Consider the following 22159-nt stretch of genomic DNA (forward strand, 5'->3'; position numbering starts at 1 on the left):
CCCAACACTAAGCCTTGCAGCACCGTCCGTACTTACAACTCACCGCATCAGCTTCCTCTTTTATTATCTAGCCTATAACTGTCACCGTCACTTGCTCACCGTCGCTCTTCTTCGGCTCCACCTTCTTCATCTTCTTCAGCCTCTTCAGCATCCCCCTCAGGTCGGTGATACCGTACTGGAAGGCGATTTTCTCATAGTCGCACGGCTTGGCCTCCTTCAGGATCTCCCACACGTCCACCTCCTCTTTTGGCTCGTCCTGCTTTTTCTCCCTGTGGAGGGAAGAGCGGAACGAGGTGAGACCCGGCGGAGGAGGGCGTCGAATGAAGTGGACGCACGGCGGCCTCTCACCTCTTCTTGAGCAGGGCGCTGAAATCCAGGTCGCCGGCATCTTCGCCTGCGTCTCCGCTGTAAGAAAACAAAAAAACCCCACGGTGATCTGGTCCGGGGCCCCCGTTTTCACACTGACGCGCATAAACGTTAGAAAACGTAGGTTTCCGCCACGGCAGAAGAGGGAACATGAGGGGGTTGGACGAGACACAAGGAAAGCTACCATAGCAAGCAGCACTGCGTTTATCGTACCATACAGAAGAAACAGGAATATACTGAAAAATCATATTTTGGTTTGCGCCTTAAGGGACCGCCAGCGCACCCTGCGGTTTATGCTAATACACTAAATGGCGTCAGTTTCCATGGAAAGAACTCCAATTAAACCATTAATAGGGTCAAGGGGGTGGAGCCAGTGCCAGCTGATAGGAGCTGAGAGGCGGGGCTTAACACGGACGGGTCAGCTGTCAATCAAATTAAACCATTAAAGGGTCAAGGGGGCGGAGCCAGTGCCAGCTGATAGGAGCTGAGAGGCGGGGCTTAACACGGACGGGTCAGCTGTCAATCACAGGCCCACATATACAGACATCCAAGCATCCATTCTCTCATTCACACTTACGGACAATTCAGAGGCTGCAGTGTACAAGTTTTTGGAAGATGACCGAGATCCCGGCGAGAAACCCAAAGGAGAACGGGGGCGGGGTTTCACCTCTGCCGTGTTGGCCACAAGGTCAAGGAGGTGGAGTTTACGGTTAGTTTCCTTTCGCGAAGGATATCGGACGTCTGTAATTTAACTTCTGAGATTTCTGCGTGAAAGCAAGACAAATAGATCCAGAGAGGATTTATATCAGGAGGGTGGGTGCAGGGGCCGGAGGGGTCAAGCTGTTTCTGAGAATCCACGCCTCATTACCCCCAACATGCACTTTCGTGGGAAGCGAAGGGAAAAATTTGCACGTCTTCGGGTCAGCAGTCCACCCCCCCAACACCCCCCCACACACACACACACACACACACACACACACACATAACACACACACACCCGATAAAGGTGAAAAGTCCCTTGTCAATAAATGCCTACAGGCTTGGCTGCTCACCGCTTCTTCTCCACTGTAAAAGGTTTTGGCGGCCAATCGATGGCGCTGGGCGGCGACGCCCCCTGGGGGGTGTGAAGATGAGAACCGCTAATGAATCCAAAGCAGTTCTGATTGATTGACAAACACGGGTGTGATGAAGACCTCAGCTCCGGGGCAAGGGGGAAGATCACCCGATGCTTGGGTTAGCATGGAAGCTACATTACCCATGGAGCTTAGGGAGATTTGGCCATTCAATCTCAGACTCCCAGTGAGGAAAGAGATTACATGTTGTTTGCTCTTGGACCCGGGTCACCATCCCGATCCACCTGGCGATTGGAGCTTTTATTTAGGTTCTTGCAATTCGCGACAAACACCTCAGTGTGCAGCGTCTGTGTCCCACGAGATCTTTTTCCTTTTTTATTCCGGCGCCGGTGGGTCACCTATTCCGTCACGCCGGCGCTGAAGTGACAACATGAAGATGTTAAAAATAGCCCGACACACCCGGGGCGTGGAGCGCGGGGCCGCTATTTTCAGACATCAAACACACAGCTCGATAAATGAAGGAGGGAAAAAAAAAAATAGGAGAGGCGGCAGCGAGTGATCAGAAGGAAGGAGATCACACTCTTTTTATTCTTCTGTGGTGCAAAACAAGCCACCATTGGGACGCTGGTCCGTCAGACAAAAACGATAAATAACATAAAAATCAAAAGTTAAAAAAGGGCAAGAAAACAAAAATAAAAATAAAAAAAATGAATTAAAAAAATGACAGATTTATCCAAAAATGTCAAAAAAAATACAAATAAATATTTAAAAAAATAATGATTACAAAAAAAAAATAAATGAGAGCCTGTCAGAACTTTGTGTGAATTTCAACAGAACTATCTCATATTGGCAAGGAGATACTACTGAAATTGATAACAGATAGATCGCCATAAATATATATATATTTGTTCAGAGTTGTGATTGACACGTCAGATGACCTAGGTCCAGGTCCAGGTCCAGGTCTAGGTCTAGGTCCCAAACCACGGATACATCAGAATACACGTGCAGGTGACAGGTTATTGGCTGCCGCCACGTTTGTTCCTCGATAACAAGAGATCACGAGTCACGAACCACATCTGGAACGTGAACCAGATCCAGAACACAACCAGGGACAGGAACCGCGATAAAAACGAAAATACTGAAGTGACCTCTGTTAAACCGCCATCGTTGTCCATTCCCCAAATTGTAGCCTAATATTAATGGAAATACAGCTTCACATTAGACATACTGACACACGTGTCCAACAGGAGGCGACCACGGCCACATCCTCTCTGGGTAAATATAGTCAGCATATTGAAATGATGGATCTCGGTGGCCCTGCCTCTTTGAATGGGAGGCGGGGGGGCAATCCCACCCTCGCATTCTGTCTGCCTCGGACAAAAAAAAAAAAAACACAAGACGCAGAAGCAGGGAGGCAACAGACAAACGGAGACGTGACAGACAGTGGACTACTGGGGGGGCTGAGGTGGAGGTGGGGGTTGACAGACACAGAGGTGGAGATACTTGTTCAGACCGACAGGTGCCCACAGGCAGCCATCTAGGTCTGGGAGACGGAGTGACGGGTGACATGTTGAGTGGACGCCGGCCGCCACTGACACTCACGATCGCTTGAAGGCCTCCAGGATGTTGTGCTGCTGCTCCTCTTGCACGGCTGAAACCAGACAGATGGGGACGAGGGGGGGGGGGTGAGAGGAGCGCCGAGAGCCCGGCTAGCTGTAATTCACCGCGCCGCGGCCAAAAGGAATAATGGACCGGCGACCCCGCTGGGCCGCCACATGATAGGGGCCCTGATGTGCAGCGCGCTCTGTGAGTTATTGGCTGACAAAGCCGGTTACACAGTGAGTGCGGACGTGCGGAATGGAAGATGACAATAATGTGATGAAGAGTCGGTCGGCAGCACCCACCCTCCACCGAGACCTCGAACGTGCAGCTGTCGCACTTGTCCTTGGAGGTGACCTCGCAGCGGTAGCCACCTGCGTCTCCGTCCACCACCTTGATGATGCTCATCTCGTAAGTGTAGACCTGACAGAGGGGCCGCGGGGGTTGCACGCCCGCACACGCGCGCGGACGTGCAACAGCGGCATTTGGAAAGAAAAAGAGGAGAAAAAAAAAAAAACGCTTTGGTTGAAATATTTTATCCATTTCTTCCATTCATAAATTGATAAATACATCGAAATTCCACTTAATGAAAGTGCATGAGCTCATTTTCTATCCTTACAAGGTCGGGGGGCGGAGCCAGTATTAGGTGACACCGGGCTGAGAGGCGGGGCTTACCCTGGACAGGTCAACTGTCAATCATCCATCAGTTCACTCTGTCATTTACGCCTACAGACAATCTAGTCTTCAACGAAGTGGACCGTGTGAGGAAGGTGGAGATCCTGGAGGGAACCCAGGCTAGATAATCTGGAAAGAAGCCTGGCAGGAGAACCCGCTCAGAATCTATGACCTCAAGGGCTCGTCTTGGCGTTCTCAGATCACCGGGCGGTTCTGGATAAAGGACTCCAGCGAGAAGGATATCCCTGGGCGAAAGCATCACGGGTGCGTGCCGTCAGCTGTTTGTCCGTCCTGCAAGGTGTTCCCGGGGAACCTATTGATTCCCATGTTCTTGTTTCCAGTGCGTCGGACGCCGGCGTCCACTCCGAGGGAGCGCGTTTACCATTTGTAGCATTCCGCTGCCGTCGGCCTGATTTAAAACGCTCCCGGATCAATAGGAGGGGAGAGAGAAACGGGACATTTACGAGGCTGTGCGTCCCGCCGAAGCGGGTGTGGAAGTGCTTTTTATTGCCACGTATTCTACACAGCCCGCTGTTATGTTCAACTCCCTTACAATAAAAGTCAGCTCGGTATTTTCTCCTTATGGAGTCCAGACGGGGACGTCCTCAGGAAGTCTGAGGGACGTTGCTTTTATCCCGGGATACATAAACCTGCCGTGAACTTACAGGATAACAAAAAAAAAAAAAAGCAAATCAACATGAGGTCTCCAGGCTCTCCTTCCTCCCTCTATCCCAAATCAGTCAGTGTGTTCAGTCAAGACTAACAACTCCATGATTGGCTGCCGACCCTTCCAAGCTCCGCCCCTTTACCAAGTTACAGCTGGGATTGGCTCCAGCCTCTTTGGGACCACACCACGGAGATAAACAATACAAATAAGGAATTAATGAATCATAGATGAGATAAACGCTGGCCCGTAGCTGCCGTCACATGTGAAAATCAATTTCTGGATCAATATCTGGGAATATATATTGATATCGGAGCGTGATTGGAGCGGCCCGGTGCAGAGTGAGTAGCAGACGGCCCACCTTGGTGTTTCTATCGTAGGTCTCCTTGAACTTCAGGTGCTTCCCGGCTTTGCTGCCGAGGTCCAGCCACTTCCCCTTCAGCCACTTCATGGTGGGCTTCCTCAGCAGGTTGGACGAGTCCACCTTGGCCACGAACGTGATGTCCTTGCCTGCCGTCAAACAGAGACGGAATCTTAAGCGGGTCGCTTCCCTCCTATTCCGATTTAGGCTCAGATTATTCGGGACCTTTTATGGCGGTGACGCTCTCCGGCCTCAGCACGAAGAGGCCGGTCAGCTCGGACAGCTGGGGATCCTCGCCGGGTACGATGTCTGCAGACAGAGCGGGAAAGGACGGATCAGGTCGGGAAGATGTGCCCGGACCGTGGTTTGGACCCCCGGGAGAGGATGCGGGAATCAAACCGACCTCAGAACAAGAACCGGGGCTTAATTTTTGAGTTTCGCGACAAACACTGATCTCTGGAGATTTAGCCCGATCCGTTTCACAGAAGGTCCGGGGTTCAAAATCCCATGTCGACCTCTGGCGTTCTTTTGCCCACGGTTCTGTTTCCGGGGTTCTGCTCCGGTCCAGCCGATTTTTTTAATCGAAAATTAAAACAACTGTTGGATCTGATTTCTTTACAGTGAAGAAGAAAATCTCAATGGAGGGAAAAAAAATCTTATTTTTTAAAGCACAGCAGTAGCATCAGCTTTAGCTTTAGCTTTGGCTTCCAAAATCCCAAGAAAACACCGGCAAAAAACAGATCTCCGGAGTAACCGGAATACACAACCTGAGAGAAACCAACATCAAGTTTGGAAAATCAAAAGAATGACTCAAAAATCAGGACACCTCTCTCTATACCAGGAGAAAGAAGGAGGAGAAGAAGGGCTACTGTTTTTTTTTTCTTTGGGCAGGTCAATGGATGTGAGGTGTGTTTTGCGTCGATGTGGACGATGTCATTGGTTTTTTCTTACCATCAGGAGGCAACTCTGCACGGCAGGCGAGGGGTGAGGAGGGGGGGGGGAGCAAAAAGAGAGAGCCAGTCATTTTGCACAGATTGGGACAGTTAAACAGCAGCGTAAATGACGAGCGTCTGGAACATCCACGCCTCCCCTTTCCCCTCCCAGACTCATGAATGTAAAAAAAAAACTTTTATTCTGTTTATTTTCCCACAAACACACAGCTGTTAATGTGTTACATGTCCGGCCTCCGAGACCACCACCCCCCACCCCCCCCATGAGGAGATAGCGCGCCCCCTGGTGGACATCCATCTCAAGGACGGGTGAATGGATCCAGGGTCCGGTGTCAAAACGGGTCATGCGCCTCCATAAATCCAGCGAGCGAACCCAGCGGTCCGAACCCCCTCCCACTCGCTGCTTTTATGGACTGAGTTAATTTGATCTTTTAATCAAGGATCCCCCAACCCCCACCCCCACCCCCAGCCACCCACCTCACGACCTGAGCTCAGACTCAGCGGATGATTTAAGGGGATTGGGTCAGAGGGCTAAGTGGGTGGAGGACTCTCCGTGTTCACACACACACACACACTTCCTGCTTTGGTTGCTCGCCGTGTGCGAGCTGTTCAGGGGGCGGGATTACCCTACAGGGTGCAAAACCCGGAGCTCGACGCGAGATGATTCTGCCGAGGGAGGAACATATTAACCAGAAAAATAGAAATTTCCATCCGTGACAAAGCAGATGTTGCGCTGCGGCCGCTAACCGCTGATCGATGAAAATAAGACAATTCGGGATGTGATATTCAATCTTCGAGAACTTTCCCGATCCGTCTTTATCACAAAATAATTTCCACCGGGAAGTTTCTCTGGCGAGATCCTCTGGATCGAAAGGATAGTTTCAGGGGATTTGGCAGACATTTTTACACAGCCTCTCGCAGAAGTTTCTCGGCTCGCAAAAGGTTTTCAAGACGCTGCAAAGGTCGAATAACGAATCTCCGTTCCATCAATGACATGCAGGATGACATACGGGTCCTATATTACTGTAATAACACTGTTATTACCTCCCAAGTAAATCATCTCAGGATTCACCTGATCAGTCTGACAATCTCCTTGAATCTCGTCTCCTTGACGCCGGGCAGAACGGCGGGGTTTTAAAAATAACACTCAGCAGGTTGACATCACCTCACACTCTCAGGCGATATATCGCCCCCTCCGGTCTGGACGGGATATATATCGATCTGCAAAACTCAGGAGTCACCGCTTCAGTTAGAGTACCCTCGAACCTCTCGGAGGCCTGATTATTAACTACTTATATTAGTATTATTACCATCATTATTATAATTATTACTACTGTTACTATTATTGTTATAATTATTATTACAATTTTTGTTCAAAAACACTGCATTTCATCAGCAGCAGGCCAGTGGTCCTGCAACTTTTTTCAAATCAATTTATTAATTTATTCTTTTCAATATGACACTGAAATTTAAGGCATTTTATTACATATTAAATTAGTAAAAACACCTAGTTGTCAAATGTTTGAGGAGCTGCTGGTACCAGTCCCGGGATTTCAAAATAAAAGCCTGTTCTTCCACGATTTCTGCAAGCGAGACGTCTACAATTTGATGGTTTTTTTTACTAGTATTATTACCATCATTATTGTAATCATTACTACTGTTACTATTGTTATTATAATTATTATTACAATTTTTGTTCAAAATCACTGCATTTCATCAGCAGCAGGCCAGTGGTCCTGCAACTTTTTTCAAATCAATTCATTAATTTATTTATTCTTTTCAATACAACACTGAAATTTAAGGCATTTTATTACATATTAAAATTAGTAAAAACACCTAGTCGTCAAATGTGTGAGGAGCTGCTGGTTCCAGTCCCGGGATTTCAAAATAAAAGCCTGTTCTTCCACGATTTCTGCAAGCGAGACGTCTACAATTCGATGTTTTTTTTACTAGTATTATTACCATCATGATTATAATTATTACTATTGTTACTATTATTATTATAATTATTATTGCCATTTTTGTTCAAAAACACTGCGTTTCATCAGCAGCAGGCCAGTGGTTTGCAATTTTTTTCAAATCAATTCATTCATTTATTCTTTTCAATATGACACTGAAATTTAAGGCATTTTATTACATATTGAATTAGTAAAAACACCTAGTTGTCAAATGTTTGAGGAGCTGCTGGTTCCAGTCCCGGGATTTCAAAATAAATTCCGCGAGACGTCTATGGGTCTGATTTTTTTCTTTTTTTAACGTGAAAATTAATAATATAATCATTACAAACAGATGTTAGCGACCAATTTGAGCTTCAAATCACAGCCTCGTAAAAAGAGCTGTAAAATCCTAATGTTGTGTTTCAGACCTTTGAAAAACTGCCCGAGTTTTCAAACCCATTAAGGTCTTCGTGCTGAAATGAATTAAAGGTTTTTCCGGGGTTCTGGTGAACGTGGTGACCGACAATCAACCCCCACGCACAAACCTGTCATTTTTAACAACCGTGATGGTTATAGGGAGCAATCCCCGGCCTCAGTCACTCTCTCTCTCTCACACACACACACACACACACACACACAGACACACACAGAAAGCAAGCAGCAAGCAGGGAACAGCAGCAAGCTGTGGATCCTTACCATCTCTAGGCTCAGTGTTTTCTGAGTGACAAGAAACAAGCAGCACATGGAAGTCAGAGTGAAAACACTTCCCTAAACGCATGTGTGTGTGTGTGTGTGTGTGCGTGGAATGCGGGCGGGGTAAAGCGGGTGTGTATCTGCGGCACCTCCATGCCAACGTGTTGACGGAGCCAAGCGAAGCTCTTACCTACGTCAGCCTGCACATCTGCTGATGGAGAATAAGCAGAGGTTAAGCAGATTAACAGGATGAGATGAGTTGTGGTGCAGATTATCACGTGTGACGGGCAGAGAACACACAAAAACGCGCTGCACACAAAACGGCCCACCACCACCACCGCCGCCACCACGCTACCCCTCAGCCACGGCTGCATCATTCCTGGTCGGTCCCGTTGATAACAGTTTCCCAGATGCGACAACATGCCAGAGAGCTGAACTGAACGCCAAGGTGTTTTCTTTGCTTCACGCCATGCACTCACTTCCAGTCACGGACTTTTAAATCTCGGATTAGATTACAATTTCTGTTTGCTTCGCCTGGATTTTCCCCCCCTTTAGAGGGGAGATTCTTTCATTCACAACTTTTCAGGGATTTTTTTTTTTTTTTTTTCAAACGGAAAGCGGCTTCCTCCCTCGCAGCCGCAGGACGAGGGAACTGACGACGATGACACGCGGTTAAAACACCCCGGTTAAGTGATTTCTTGCGGGGGGGGGGGGGCATCACCGAGCCGAACCCCTGAGAACCTGCTAGAACAAGGCGTCGCGTGTTAGCACACAATAACATGATCTGATTGGACTTGTAATCCAGCACCCTGAGATTATTTTCACATCTAATTCTCTCTCTTGGGGATTATTTTCTCATGCTTCACCCTCAGAAGGTGTGTGTGTGTGTGTGTGTGTGTGTGTGTGTGTGTGTGTTGGGGGGGGTGGTCGTTACTCATTACCTACCCACCGTCAGACCCTTCCACCCCAACCGACACTCTCCGGGCCTCTAATCTACACGCTGCATCATGCTGCCAGATAAACATCGACCTCACACGTCCAAGCGCAATATGATTTCTCTGCACGTACGTACGTGTATGTGTGTGTGTGTGTGCGTGTGTGTACAATAAACGATGCAAATCCCTCCGCTGCGGTCCGCTGCACACACACACACACACATACGCAGTCGCACAAAATCATTTCATTTCAAACCTTTAGCTGGCCCCCCCTCTTCTTCCCCGGCTGTGCGTCGGAACTAAAAGGTCAGGGTTTTCATGCAAACCGGGAGGAAATGAACGGGATCGACCTTCCTCCTCCTCCTCCTCGTGCACAAGGTGGCGCTCCGCTCGTCGTGGTTAACGGACCGGCGAGGTCAAAGTAAAGCCTCACCAACCGGTCATTCGGTCATCACCGCTTCATCCGTCCGTCAAGGTATTTCCCTCTCTGTTTTTATGGATATAATCTATAATTTCTATCATCTGAAATAAGGGGGGGTTCTGATCAAGGTTTCCTTGATTTGTGAGAAGGGAATCCGGTTCTGAGTTCCCGCTCTGCCGCTCCAGTCGGTCCAAGTTTGTCGCACTGACGTCGCGATGATGCAACAACAAGCGCATGGCTAATGACGTTAGCGGTTAACATCTGTGGGGACTTGTTAATAATCCATCCTGCCTGTGGCCCGGGTTCCGGATCGCGTCGGGCTGTAAATCATGTCGGATCAAACTTAAATGGACCCGATCTGTCAGGATGGGTTTCACTAATGAGGCCAATTAGACCTCTTTAATATCTGTTCTGACTAATTATTAGCCGGCAGTTTATCATTAATTTGCAGGCCAAAGTCGAACTGACCCGTTTGGCCTCCGAGTGTGTGACGGGCCCGTTTGACCTGGACCTCGGGCGGTCCTCTCCGAAAATCTGCTTCTATCCCTCCTTTTAATCTGAACTGTGTATCAGGGCTTTTATTTTGAAATATTTGCTTGCAGACCATCCCTTCCTCTGTTAGCTCGTAGCTTTATCTGCCTTATAAACAGAGTGGGCTGGCCCATTAGGCAATGTAGGCAAATGCTAAGGGCGCGCAAAATTTGGGAAAAAAATCACCTTCAATATAATTATATTAAAGCTAGTTATTATGTTTAACTCTTAAAATGGAAAAACTCACATTGATTCAAATGTAAAGTAACACCCAATTAATATTACCACAAATGATAATAACCCCCCCCCCAACTCCTAAGGGCACTTGAGGGCATTTATATTATATTTCAGATTTTTGCATGTAAATTGGGTGACGTGTGTTCCGTTTCATTTGTAAGCAAATGTAAAATCACCGACGGAGGGGGGGGCTACCATGTAAACTCACCTCGGGCGCCGAATTTGGTGGGGCCGGCTCTGCTGACTTAACACTCTACCTCTGATAACCTCCATCACTACTATTATTATATATTGTATTTCATCTGAATGAATGCATAAAGTACTGTTGTCATGTCTGATACAAGAAACTGAAAATCTTGTTAAAGCTAATTAAATTAGCCTTATTCTGTCCTGACCTTTGTGCTTCTGTAGGCGAGCGAAATCTGCGGCGCCGCCCCAGTTTTTTCCACCTCCAATTGGAAAACACGCACGCGGAGGAGGCGTTTTAAGACGAGCGTGACCCCAGCGGAGGGTTGGCGGCGATTGCCCGAGGACAGGGGAAGGATTCGTGATCATTTGCTAAGCTAAAATGTACACACACACACACACACACACACAGTGTACTCAAATCCATCCACACCTCACTGTGTTTCTTCCCTCCAATTAAACTCAGAACTGCCTCACTGTTAAAATCACTCAATGGGAACCAGTGTGTGTATGTGTGTGTGTGTGTGTGGATAATAAGTGCCCATGCGTCTCCACACTCAGTCCTGCCACCACAGAAAACTCTGTTTCTGTGTTTGTGTTGACCGCTTTCTGAGTCTTACCCTCCTCCTCTGTGGGCATCTCTGAATGAGGGGAAAGACACGCATGGATGAAGATGGAGATGATGATGATGATGATGATGATAATGAAACCGCGGCTCACCACAAGGATGGGGGTGTGATGTGAGATGGACGGACAAACGGAAAGGGGAGTGTTTTCTTACCTTTCTCGTCTGAAAAACAAAAGAGGAGGCGAGAGAAGTTGGGGAGGGGGGGTGATGGAAAATGGAACAATCTTCATCACACCACTTCAGTGACATTTCTTTTGCTTTTCACCGGCCATTGCAGTTTAGCCGTATCGTGATTACTGCGTGTGACCGGGAAATAAATTGGATTTCTGCGGCGCCCCGCTCACCAAACCGAGATTAGATGTCATGAAGGCTCTTACCAGCAGGGGCTGCTGCCTCCTTATCGCCCTTGGCTCCTGCAATTAAACCACAATTATGCAAATTAATTAGTACATACTCATTACTTCATATCATCCAGCAGCAGCAGCAGCAGCGGCAGCGGCGGCTCAGAGAGTCACAGCTTGAACAGCTGACGCTCAGTAATGCGTTGAAGAGCACTGGAGATGGTTTCTGTTCGTCACTGGGGGTACTCATTGAAGGCCCTGCGTATTTATCTACCACCCTTTTAAAAAAAATGGACATTGAAAAAATATGTATTGAAGTGTAAACGTGTACATGATGTCATTTTAATATCATTTTATTCCAAATCTGAAGGGAAGATTGGCTCCCGCTCCCCTTGCGATGTCACAAAGGGGGGCGCAACTGATTGGCCGATGTCTTCCTCTGTGCGATCTGCACAAAATTCACCTGCGGGTCTGGTTATAATAATTAATGAAAGTAAAACAGTGATCTTTTTAGGATCAGATTGAGAAACTCCACCGCAGATTAAGCTCCTCCCCCTCTTCTACTCCCTGTAGCAACCTTTCCTCCTCCTCACAACCGCCATCCCCCCAGTGACCGACAGAACACCAGATTCCGGCGGAAGATTCAAAATAAAGCGGGATTTACGGAATCACAGAGGGCCCAGATAAAAATGACTGTTTGTTCTTTGTCTTCTTCTGTTTCTTCTTCTTCATCTTCTTTTTTTTTCAAGATCATGAGGAATAATTGGGCTTAAAGATCCTGAAAGAGGCTGCCTGGAGACAAAACTGCCTCTGATAGGATAAGAAGATCAGACTTCCTGGATCCCAGATCTGGGTTTCTTCAGAAGCTCAGAGGCGTCTAATGAGATGAGAGATTATAGTTTGTGTCTGCCAGACAAACTAAAACAGGCAGTAATGATTCAGCTTTGGCACCATCACGTCTTTACAACACCACCCTCCCTTCCACGCCAACCCCCCCCCGTCCCTCACGGGAGGCAGATCAGGAGCGTCAAATTGTTCCAAGGAGCCAGGACGTCCTCCAGACGGCTCCAGCTCTCCTCCACCCTTCCAACAAGGGGATGCCCGTGCACGGTGGCGGAGCCCAGCCCGAGGGGGTGGAGAGGTGGGGGGGGGGGGGGGGCACATGGATTTTGGTGTCTGCTGGTGGTGGGCCGGGGTGGTGTATTTCAGAAGACGTGGTCTGTTAGTGCTTCCCACAGCACTTCTGTCTGAGGGGGAAGTGTGTGTGTGTGTGTGTGTGTGTGTGTGTGTGTGTGTGTGTGTGTGTGTGCGAGAGGGAGTTCACTAGAATCAATGACTCCTCAGAGGTTCCCTCAGTTCCTTGTTCTAACCTGGATGTTATGATTGTTACATAATGGTTCAAAGCAGGACGCAACCATCACCTCCACCGTCCGGAAGAAGAGGCCAGATGTTTAAAGGTACCAACAAAAAAACCCAAATCCCTCCATATGGGGTAAAATCAAATGTTCTCCAAACGAAGCTAGAGCACTTCTAGACCCTGAGAGGTGAAACTGTGGGTTTAAATCCCCGGACAGTCCCACTCTCTGCTGGAAGGGGTGACTGAATAATAGAAGGTGTTTATTTCTGCCCTGATTATTTACCTACGCATGCCTTCAGGTGAGTGCGCTGCCACCCATTGGCTGAATGACGCAACTGTAAGCATTGGTCAAAAGTACGAAAATACTTTATCTAAATATCTCTATATAAGTATTCGGTTATCTCATATAATAAGACTTTTAAGAAGCAAAATATAAAAATGTAAAACAGATCAGTAGGATCTATAGGTAGCCAGTTATATTTGTCCCTAAGCCAAGGGGCGGGGCTTAACCTGGATGGCTGAGCTTTCGATCCCAGGGTCGCGTATAGAGACGGTCAACCATTCGCTCTTGGAAAAGAAGATCTAGAGAATGATCATGTCTGCATAAATATCAGCACCTCTATTTTAGTTCTCTCTTCTCGTTCTCCAGGCGCCCTAGGCTACGCCAAACGCTCGTTACCGGGTAACGGCGTCGGATTTTTTTCGCCCGTCGCCCGAGTGCCTCCTCGCCGCAAAGCGTGCAAGAAGGCGAGATCCTTGCCATCCGCTTTGCATTTTCCACGAATCCCAGCGACTCCGCGCGAGGCAGATTGACTCCCCGAGAAAAAAGCATTTTTTCGACCGTCAAGGTCACCGCTGCCTCCTCCACGGATGATTACACAGCCAGTTTGTACGCTTTACGGGATCATCCTTTTATATTTAATTCATAAGCTGCTCGCCGCCTGCTATTCGCAATTCTTTTTACTGCCATTTAATTATTTTTCTGGCCGGTGCATTCTGCTTGTCCCGAATGAATGGTGAAAGCGTATTTATAAAAAAAAAAAATGTATATGCATAAATATAAATACATAAAAACAGTATAAAGCAGGAAACACGCAGGATGAGCTGTTACACCTGCTAAAGTTGCAGACCCAGAGGCTTCAGTTGTTTTGTGTATTTTTCCGAGGGGGGTGGAGTCCGCGCACACACACGTTACAGTTAACAGAGTGAAACCCGATATGGCGTGCGCGTTCCGACCTTTTCCGAGCACCGGCAGCTCCTTCGCGTCCACATACGAGGACGTAATTCCATACAGCGAGAGCCTCATTAGAGTCTGCGGGCATCATGGGGAGGGCGCGGAGCTAAATGCTAATGTATTACCTCTTTGATTAGCCCGCCTGCTTCCTCACAGGCAGGAAGCGGCTAAGACACGGGATGGGGGTTTAGTTGCGTGGGGGGCGGGGGACCCGAGAGCATGAATGCAGGCTGGTAATTTCAAGCGAAGCGGGAAGATGGGACATTTAGCTCAAAAGCCACAAAAAACGATCTCGAGGTTTCCCATCTGAGAACCGCGAAGCCGATAATCCGGCCTGGTGAGGGATCTGGAATGCCAATCAAGTCACGTCCCGCCCCCTCGTGAGACCGGCTCCGTCAAGGAGCATATACAGAAAACAAGACACGTTACCGGACGGGGTCCTTTTGGTAGTCGGGATGTTCTCAGACATTCTGGGATGTTTTTTTTTAACGACCCTGTTGTCACGTGTCCTCTGTGTTTCTAACTTGATGGACTTCAGGAGGCGGGTGGTGCTCCCGTCCCCCTCTCTGACGGGCTAACTTCATAAGGCTAATCGAGATGATGTTCGAGGGATGTTCTTTTTTTTTTCTATCTAAAAAAATATGTCAGGTTGAGATAGGGAAGAACCTCTCTAGAAGTTCTCCCCCACCTGTGGGTGAATGGTAGGGACAATCGTCAGCCGTCTCCGCGGCGCCCCCTGGTGATGACGGGACTGCAGGGTGATGAGGTTACGCGGCACAATTCTCTGCCGTGACAGCAAACCTGTGCGTGATCTTGGACGCACTTGTCAAGATTTAAGATTTCCACAGAGGCGCCACTGCCTTTGCGGACATTGAGACATATCCCTGATCTAGCCGCCCCCTGGTGGAGGGAGGGGGAACTGCAGGGAGATCTGCAAAGACGCTGGGATGCATGCATCCAAGACCATGAATATATAAAAACACCAAATTTTAATTGTGAAAAGCGTCAAATGGCCGCTCAGACGTCCCAGTCTGGACGAAAGTGGAGCAACATCCTCGCTGACAGATTGTCATTTCCCTTCCCTGGAGCCTCGCCGACGGTACGAGTACGGCTCGTAAGAAAGCTTTTTTTTTTTTTTTTTTTTAAAAGAAAGAGAGGTTGAATAGTGGCTTCATCTCCCCCCCTCCCCCCTGCAGCCTACGATATTTAATTTGAGCAAATCGGTAGCATCTTAATTAGCAAAGATGTGACGGTTCTACTTCGGAAGTGTCATCGTGCGGAAAATACGACCCGTTCGTCCTTCACGTCGTTCCGCGGTGCAAAGAGGGATCGCTGTGGAAAACATGGCCGACGCCGACCCCCGGAGCCCCTGCGCTCCTGCTCCGACGCCGCCCGCTCCCGTCGCGGCCCCTCCCCGGCCTAGATAACTCCCCGCACCACCCCACAACCCCCAACCACCGCCTGCTCCGTGTCTCCCAGCGATCTGCTAAATGGATAATGTCTTGCTCCATGCTCCTCCTTTCACTCCGCGCGAAGAAAATCTCCGCTCAGCACATTCGGCCGTACCGCCTTCCCTGTCCTACTTCCATCTGATACCACTTTACTTAAAAAAAAAAAAGACAAAGAAAGAGAAAAAAAAGGAGGCGAGGGAGAGGTATGGAGATGGGGCAAGGAAAGAAGAAGGAGGAGAAGAAGCCCACAGTTGAGGAGGCTCTAAAGAGCGCCAGGATTGGGTTCTCTGGGTGAACGCATGCCATTCATTTCAAGGACTATCTGAAAAAGCAGGGATTACTTTCTCTGTTTTCCCCAGCCGATCTCTCCTTCACTTCCTTCGCAGCGTGGCTGTAATTCACATCGACAGTAATAGACTCCTATATTTCCTGAAGCGGCGTTAAACTGTGGAGGGTCCTAATCCTTTCCATTATGGTTCCCAACATAAACTGATTAATATTAAATCAATCTAATTATACTAAATATAGAGGGAGGGGACGCCTGTTTAAAATAGGTGTGTGATGTATGTGTGTGTGTGTATGTGTGAGTGTGTGTGTGTGTTTGCGCACATGGGCTTTTAAAGCTCCTTGGTGGAGCAGAACTTTAACGAGTCGGGGATTTGTTTCCGACCACAGATACTAAAAGATGGATGTTCTCTTCATTCGTCAGGATCCTCCTAATGCATGTGTTTTTTTTTTTTTTTTTTTTTTTTTTTCAGATTTCAAAAGGACCAGATTTTGGCGTCGGCGTTGCTTTGGCGCGGGCGGGCACCTCCTAGATCACACCGGAAACCAGGTGGCTCCGGTGAGGGACAAAACAGCGAAAGTCAGGACACCAACAACCAATTTATCAACTTAAATCTAAACGCGCTGTACTCAAAAGGTCACATGGTTACTTATCAGGTTACACAGATTATCCAATTCCAGCTGGTTCATAGAAAGAGGCGGGGCTTAACCTGGACGGTGAGCTGTCAATCACCTACAGACACCTGTCTTTTCACTCTCTCATTCGGACAATTTGGAGTCTTCAATGAACCTGCTGGTTGTACTGACCTGCACTCCACCTCTGTGCTCCAGCTCTTTGCTCCAAAGTCCTCTTACTGCACCTGGCACTAGCGCTCCTTCCACTCCCAACGGGCTCCAAGGCCACACGTGTATTTTTAGTTGTGCGTTGGACCGCTTTCATTCTTAATTAACAATCACGTATCTTAACGTCTGCCTTAATAACCGCGTCTCCTCTTTCTCTCGCCTCCACTGCGGTGTCCTTCAGTGTGACGCCAGTCCTGTTTTCCCTCCTCATCCTCCCTCCGCCTCACTCTGTCAGCCATTTCAGGAAATGTCAGGGAACCACTGCGGCCGTGACATCGGGATCTGGTTCCCTGGCACGAGGGGTAACCTGAACCAGCTGCCCGATCTTCACAAATTGTTTATCGGAGACGGAGAGCGGTGGAAAAAATAACAGTCATTGTGGTCTTTTCATGTGGGATTAATGTGCACTTCCATTAACTTCCACTAGGAGCGCCGCAACGCCTCAGACGCCAAATCCAATTGGTCCCGCTGGTCTAGTTCACCTTCACACTCTTGGGTTCAGAACATATAAGTTCATCCACCATCTCGACGCTAGGTTTTTTGAATCTTCTTCCGCAAGCCATGAAGTTAAGCGGAGTTTCCGGACTGTTTTCGAGAACATCTTGGAACCCGTCCGTCGCTACAGGTGAGTTTGCGTCAATCATAATTCCAGCTGGTTCATAGCAAGAGGCCGGGGCTCAACCTTGATCAGTAGGGTGTCTCCTTAACCCCGTCGTCGGATCTCTGCCGATCTGCTGCTAGAATTCCATGCCAGAGGGCTGTTCGGTGGAATTTACATGAATGAAAAAAAAACAAAACGACTGATCCTTGTATCGCGTATTTTTCCTGCTAACATTTTCACATAAACCACCACCAGCTGGTTTGTTTCCCCTTTTTTTTTTTTTCCTTGAAACTGTCTTTTCAAAACGCCCACTCAGAAGCTAGATCTGAGATGTTTCTGCTTCAGCCACGGACGTTTTATAAAAGCTTGGAAGTTTTATAAATAAAAAAAAGTTTGTAAAACTTTCTTTTTTTTTTTTTTTTTTTAAATGAAAGTGATTCATGCGGAACTTCAATTTTGGTGTTGACACAGAGAAGCCTGCGATTGACAGGTGAGCTGTAACACTGCCCCCTAAAGTGGTAACATGGAAAGCATCTTTCGGCTGCAAACAGTCCCGGGGGAGGGGTGGAGTAAAAACTGCAAAAATATATATATTTTTTGGTTTTTAACCACATTGCTGGCGTGTTTTTTTTTTTTTTTTGCGCCCTCAAAGACGACACATAAATCCATCAGTGAGGAGTGAACATGAAAGAAGCTAACCGCTAGCTGTCGTCCGTTTACTGACGCCTCCATTTACATGACACATTTTGTTTTCCGTCACCGTTTTCAGACAGTTCCATTTGCAGACAGCAATGTTTTGTACATAAGACAATAGAAAACACCAGAAACACTGTTGTGGCCAGCAGTTGGCGCTGTGATTCTGTGGTGGACTAAAACACGAATATGCGATGAGACGCTTTCTTGTTGCCATTGTTGTCATGGTCAATTAACAGCAACCTTAGTGCACATGCCTGATTTCAAAGGGTTGCTTTTCCCCCATCGCCATGGAGACAGATGGAGATGTTTTTAAAATCTGTCTGCTCCGGAACCTTTTTCCATATTGGTCCCATTCTCAAGCATCGCAATGTCGTTCTTGAGTAGATGGGAAGCCAGGAGGCAACTGAAATTTGGCATTTTCAAAAACGTGTTCTGTCACTCAGATTGACTGCCCTGCCACTTATTCTGATTGGTCCGAGGGTTTGTTAGGTCCCACTGGAAGCCTGAATGACCCGAGGAGATCCAGGTCAGTTCGACTCCAGGCAAACACACTAAATGCTGCACTTTGTTGACTGTTAAACCCAAAATATTTACCGGACGTGAGACAGCCATCTTGCTAGCACGTAGCGTAGAATGTTCACCGTCACATAGCATGCAGCTATAACACGTAGCGCTAACTGATGTCTTTGTGCGGTGTGTACTGCAGATGATAAGCATACATACTGGGCTCAGCGGTACTGACATTTCACATTTTTCCAACTTAAAACCTCTAACTTCCTTAATCTTTGTCTCCAACATTAAAATGGAACCAACCAATCATCTCCTGCGGTAAGAACTCTGCTCAGGCGGCTAAAACTCCCAATCTGCTCAGATTCAGAGCCGCTGCCTCAGCCATTCAGCGGGGAATTCCTCCGCGCTTTTAAAGCACCTTAATCCCGCTTTATAAGCAACTCATTCCATCAACCCCCTCTTCCATCACGCCCGGCCCGAACAGCGGCGGTACCACTGTTCTTTAACTACGGGACACCGTGACTGCGGCGTGTCTTTGTGCGTAGATAACGGTGAATAGCGGCGCGTCAGAGCACAAATCACAGATTAATATTCAGAGGATCTATTTGGGACGCGGAGTGTGCAGATGAGCATCAATGGTATTATTGGCACTTGGCTCGCCTCCACATCGGGGGCAGAGCGTGACTGATGGCGTTTCAGCATTTTTACGACGCAGGGAGAGGGTGACGCTGACGGCGGAACCGGGCCGCACTTAAGCCTCCGCTCCTTGTCATTTGCCAGGTTAATTTGACGTTCAGGATAATCTGACTTACTGCTGTTTGGGGCTCTGAATAGACCCTCACCTTCCGCCCGGGGAGGATAAACTCAGGGGGGGAGGTGGCTGAATAGCAGCTTGACGTGCGCATTAGTGATGGATGCCAAGAAGCTAACATCAGAGGGGAGATATTCCGGTAATTCCGGCGGGCATCTGTGTCGCAATTGTCACATGTGATGCGAGCATCTTGCCACGTTTAGAAACGAGATTACGCAGAAACTTTAAAAGGATCTGCTCGGGAGCAATTAACCGCCACCTCTGCCTCCCCGCTGGATAGATCCCCAACATATGTAACTCTAAATATGTATTTTATGGAAATCTTTTTTTTTTTTTTCCGTTTGTTTTACCGTTATTCAACAAACTCGAAGCAAAACGAGATTAAGGCGGGTTTTAATTCCATCCAATGACATTCACAAAATGTCAGGCTCTACCTCCAGATTGCATTACTGCCAAAATAAGACTGCATAATACGCATACTTCATTCATTAATTCATTCATTCATTCATGCATTCACAAGGTAGGGGAAAGGAGGCTGCAGCCAATCCCAGCTGACACTGGGGAAAGAGGCGGGGCTTAACTTTCAATAATATAGCAACAACCAACCATTCACGGTGCCATTCACTCCTATAGACAATATAGTCTTCATTCAAGCCGCGTAAAGTAGAAGGAAGACAGAGAACATGGAGAGAATCCACCAAGATAACCCAGAAGACCTCCCTGCAGGGCTTCAGCCGAAAAAAAACACATTTTAGTGTATTCACACAAACACAAATATTCTATTACTCTTTAATTGATGCACAATAAATCTGTAATCACGGTCACATTGCATGAATTTAATTTTCATTTAAAAAAAAAAAAAGCACGATATGATAATTTTTATAATTCAGCATTAGCGGGTGAATCTGTTGGATCAAATCTGTCATATTCATATCTTTTGTGGTTTTTTTTTTTTGCTCTTCCTCAGTGGGCCTTAGTGTGGTGCTGCCAACGACTGACATGTTAGACCCACCGGCCCGTGGAGGGAATGCAGGGGGGGGCGAGGGGCAGGCCGGGGGTGCTGTATATAACGCCCAGGATATGGTCATGATGAAAAGAATTATGGCTTGTTTGGATTCCACTTTTGATGTCTCTCTCCCCACCCTCCTTCTCCAGTTGCCCCCCTCGTCCCAGCCACGCGGGAGGATAGAGATTTATGGGTGAACAAGGGAGGAGAAGGGGAAGGTTATGGTGTTGGGAGAGGAATAAAAGGAGGGTTGGGGGGGGCTGCGAAATGGAAGATTAGATTTTATGGCACCATTGTAAACTTTCCTGATGATTTGAATGGTGTTGGTGTGAACGTCTGTCTGCGTATGTGTGTGTGCGTGTGTGTAAATGAAGAAGCATAACAAAATTATTGTCACTCTTAATTTAGGGACGAGGAATCCAGGCGTTCAGTAAACAAAAGCGCCTTTAAATACCGCGCTAAGCCGCCATCCTCTCCAGCCCTCCATTAATTCTCCCTTTGTCTGCCGGCTCACTTCAGCACCTCCTCCAATCCAGACGCCCTGTTCAGAACCACACAGGAGGCCTTTCAGGACCAGGAATTAGAACCGCGGCGGTGCGGTGATTCACAGAGGGCTTGCTAACGCTATGCCGCGTTAGCTTCCCGCTCTGTTTTTGAGGGACCCGGGGCCGCGGCCTCCTGACTCTGCATCTGCCCGCCATCCGTCAAGCAGCTGCTTGCATACCTGCGGGAACTCGACCATGGCCGCGGAATGAGGTAACGCTACACGCCAAGGGTTTTGGAGATGTGCAGCTGGCGGGGCGAGGGGTGGGGTAGGGGTCAGTGGACGACAGGACGTTGCTCTTCTTCTACACCCTGACCTATAAAGGTTAAAGTTTAGTAATACAATGACTTAACTGCTAATGATAAGTTGACTGAACAACAATCCCCAACCCAAAAAAAAAACAGTACAGGTTGTGGCTGCAGGTGAGTGTCCTCCACACCAGAACCCAATGCCACCGCTGTAACCTTCAGGGAGCGGCGGCACCGGCATGCCAGCGGATCCCACCGCTTTTCCCGCCATCCGAGTGGGAACCCGGCCAAGATGTTCTTCCGTCAAACTAATTTTCTGAGAGTTTCCCGTCTTCACGGAGTGGAGGGGGCTGCTCGGGTACCGTACTCCCACGCGAACCCCGACTTACTCAATCATGGGTTTCGCTTTTATCCTTATGTGCGCAGTTGCGCAATCACACCTCAAGGCGAAGAAATACCACCCTGAACGTCGGTGAGATGGAGGTCGGGTTTTTTTTACGTGGCCATTTTGGGTCAGAGAGCCAAAGGGTTAATCAGACCAACAGAGTAATTGCAGCAGGTGAGGGTGCGTATCCCCCCCGCCACACACACAACCCACCGCCACCATCACCCAAGGCGCCTCTCCCTTCACAAGGCCACAAGGCCACTGCCCCTGACGGTGCATCAGGGGACTATTCTGGTGGCTGTTTATGGGGAGGCGTGCTCCCTCCACCTCCCCGTCGACCCGCAGCTCTTAGACGGCCTTAATCGCGCGGCGCGGGGAGTCACATGAACTGCGACCGTCTTATGGACAGGGGCGACGGGTTCAACATTTAGATGGCACTATGAAATTTAAGAGAGGACGTAGGATTTGGGGACAGGGAAGAACACACTTGAACAGGAGGAGCCGGGGAGAAGATACCGATGTGGTGTTGGTCATCTGATACCGGCGATGTGTGAACACTGGACCGGTGACACACTGCGGTCGAGGGTTGGG

At 48.2% G+C, this 22159-nt stretch overlaps 1 protein-coding gene across 1 annotated transcript in view; it reads right to left on the bottom strand.

Moving 5' to 3' along the window:
• Nucleotides 1–22159, bottom strand: part of mybpc2a (myosin binding protein Ca) — a 39526-nt gene that overhangs the window by 15645 nt on the left and 1722 nt on the right. Inside the window, exons 2-8 of the mRNA XM_086175444.1 lie at nucleotides 11634–11669; nucleotides 4964–5047; nucleotides 4739–4887; nucleotides 3344–3461; nucleotides 3042–3090; nucleotides 349–405; nucleotides 100–269 (exon numbers count right to left, since the gene is read on the bottom strand). Of these exons, the coding sequence (XP_086031570.1) occupies nucleotides 100–269; nucleotides 349–405; nucleotides 3042–3090; nucleotides 3344–3461; nucleotides 4739–4887; nucleotides 4964–5047; nucleotides 11634–11669 (663 nt within the window). The remainder of the gene's footprint in view (nucleotides 1–99; nucleotides 270–348; nucleotides 406–3041; nucleotides 3091–3343; nucleotides 3462–4738; nucleotides 4888–4963; nucleotides 5048–11633; nucleotides 11670–22159) is intronic.

The sequence above is a fragment of the Fistularia commersonii genome, chromosome 28 (genome assembly GCF_037954325.1).
Source record: "Fistularia commersonii isolate RoL2024-O1a breed Wild chromosome 28, RoL_Fcom_v1.0, whole genome shotgun sequence".
NCBI classification, from domain to species: domain Eukaryota; kingdom Metazoa; phylum Chordata; class Actinopteri; order Syngnathiformes; family Fistulariidae; genus Fistularia; species Fistularia commersonii.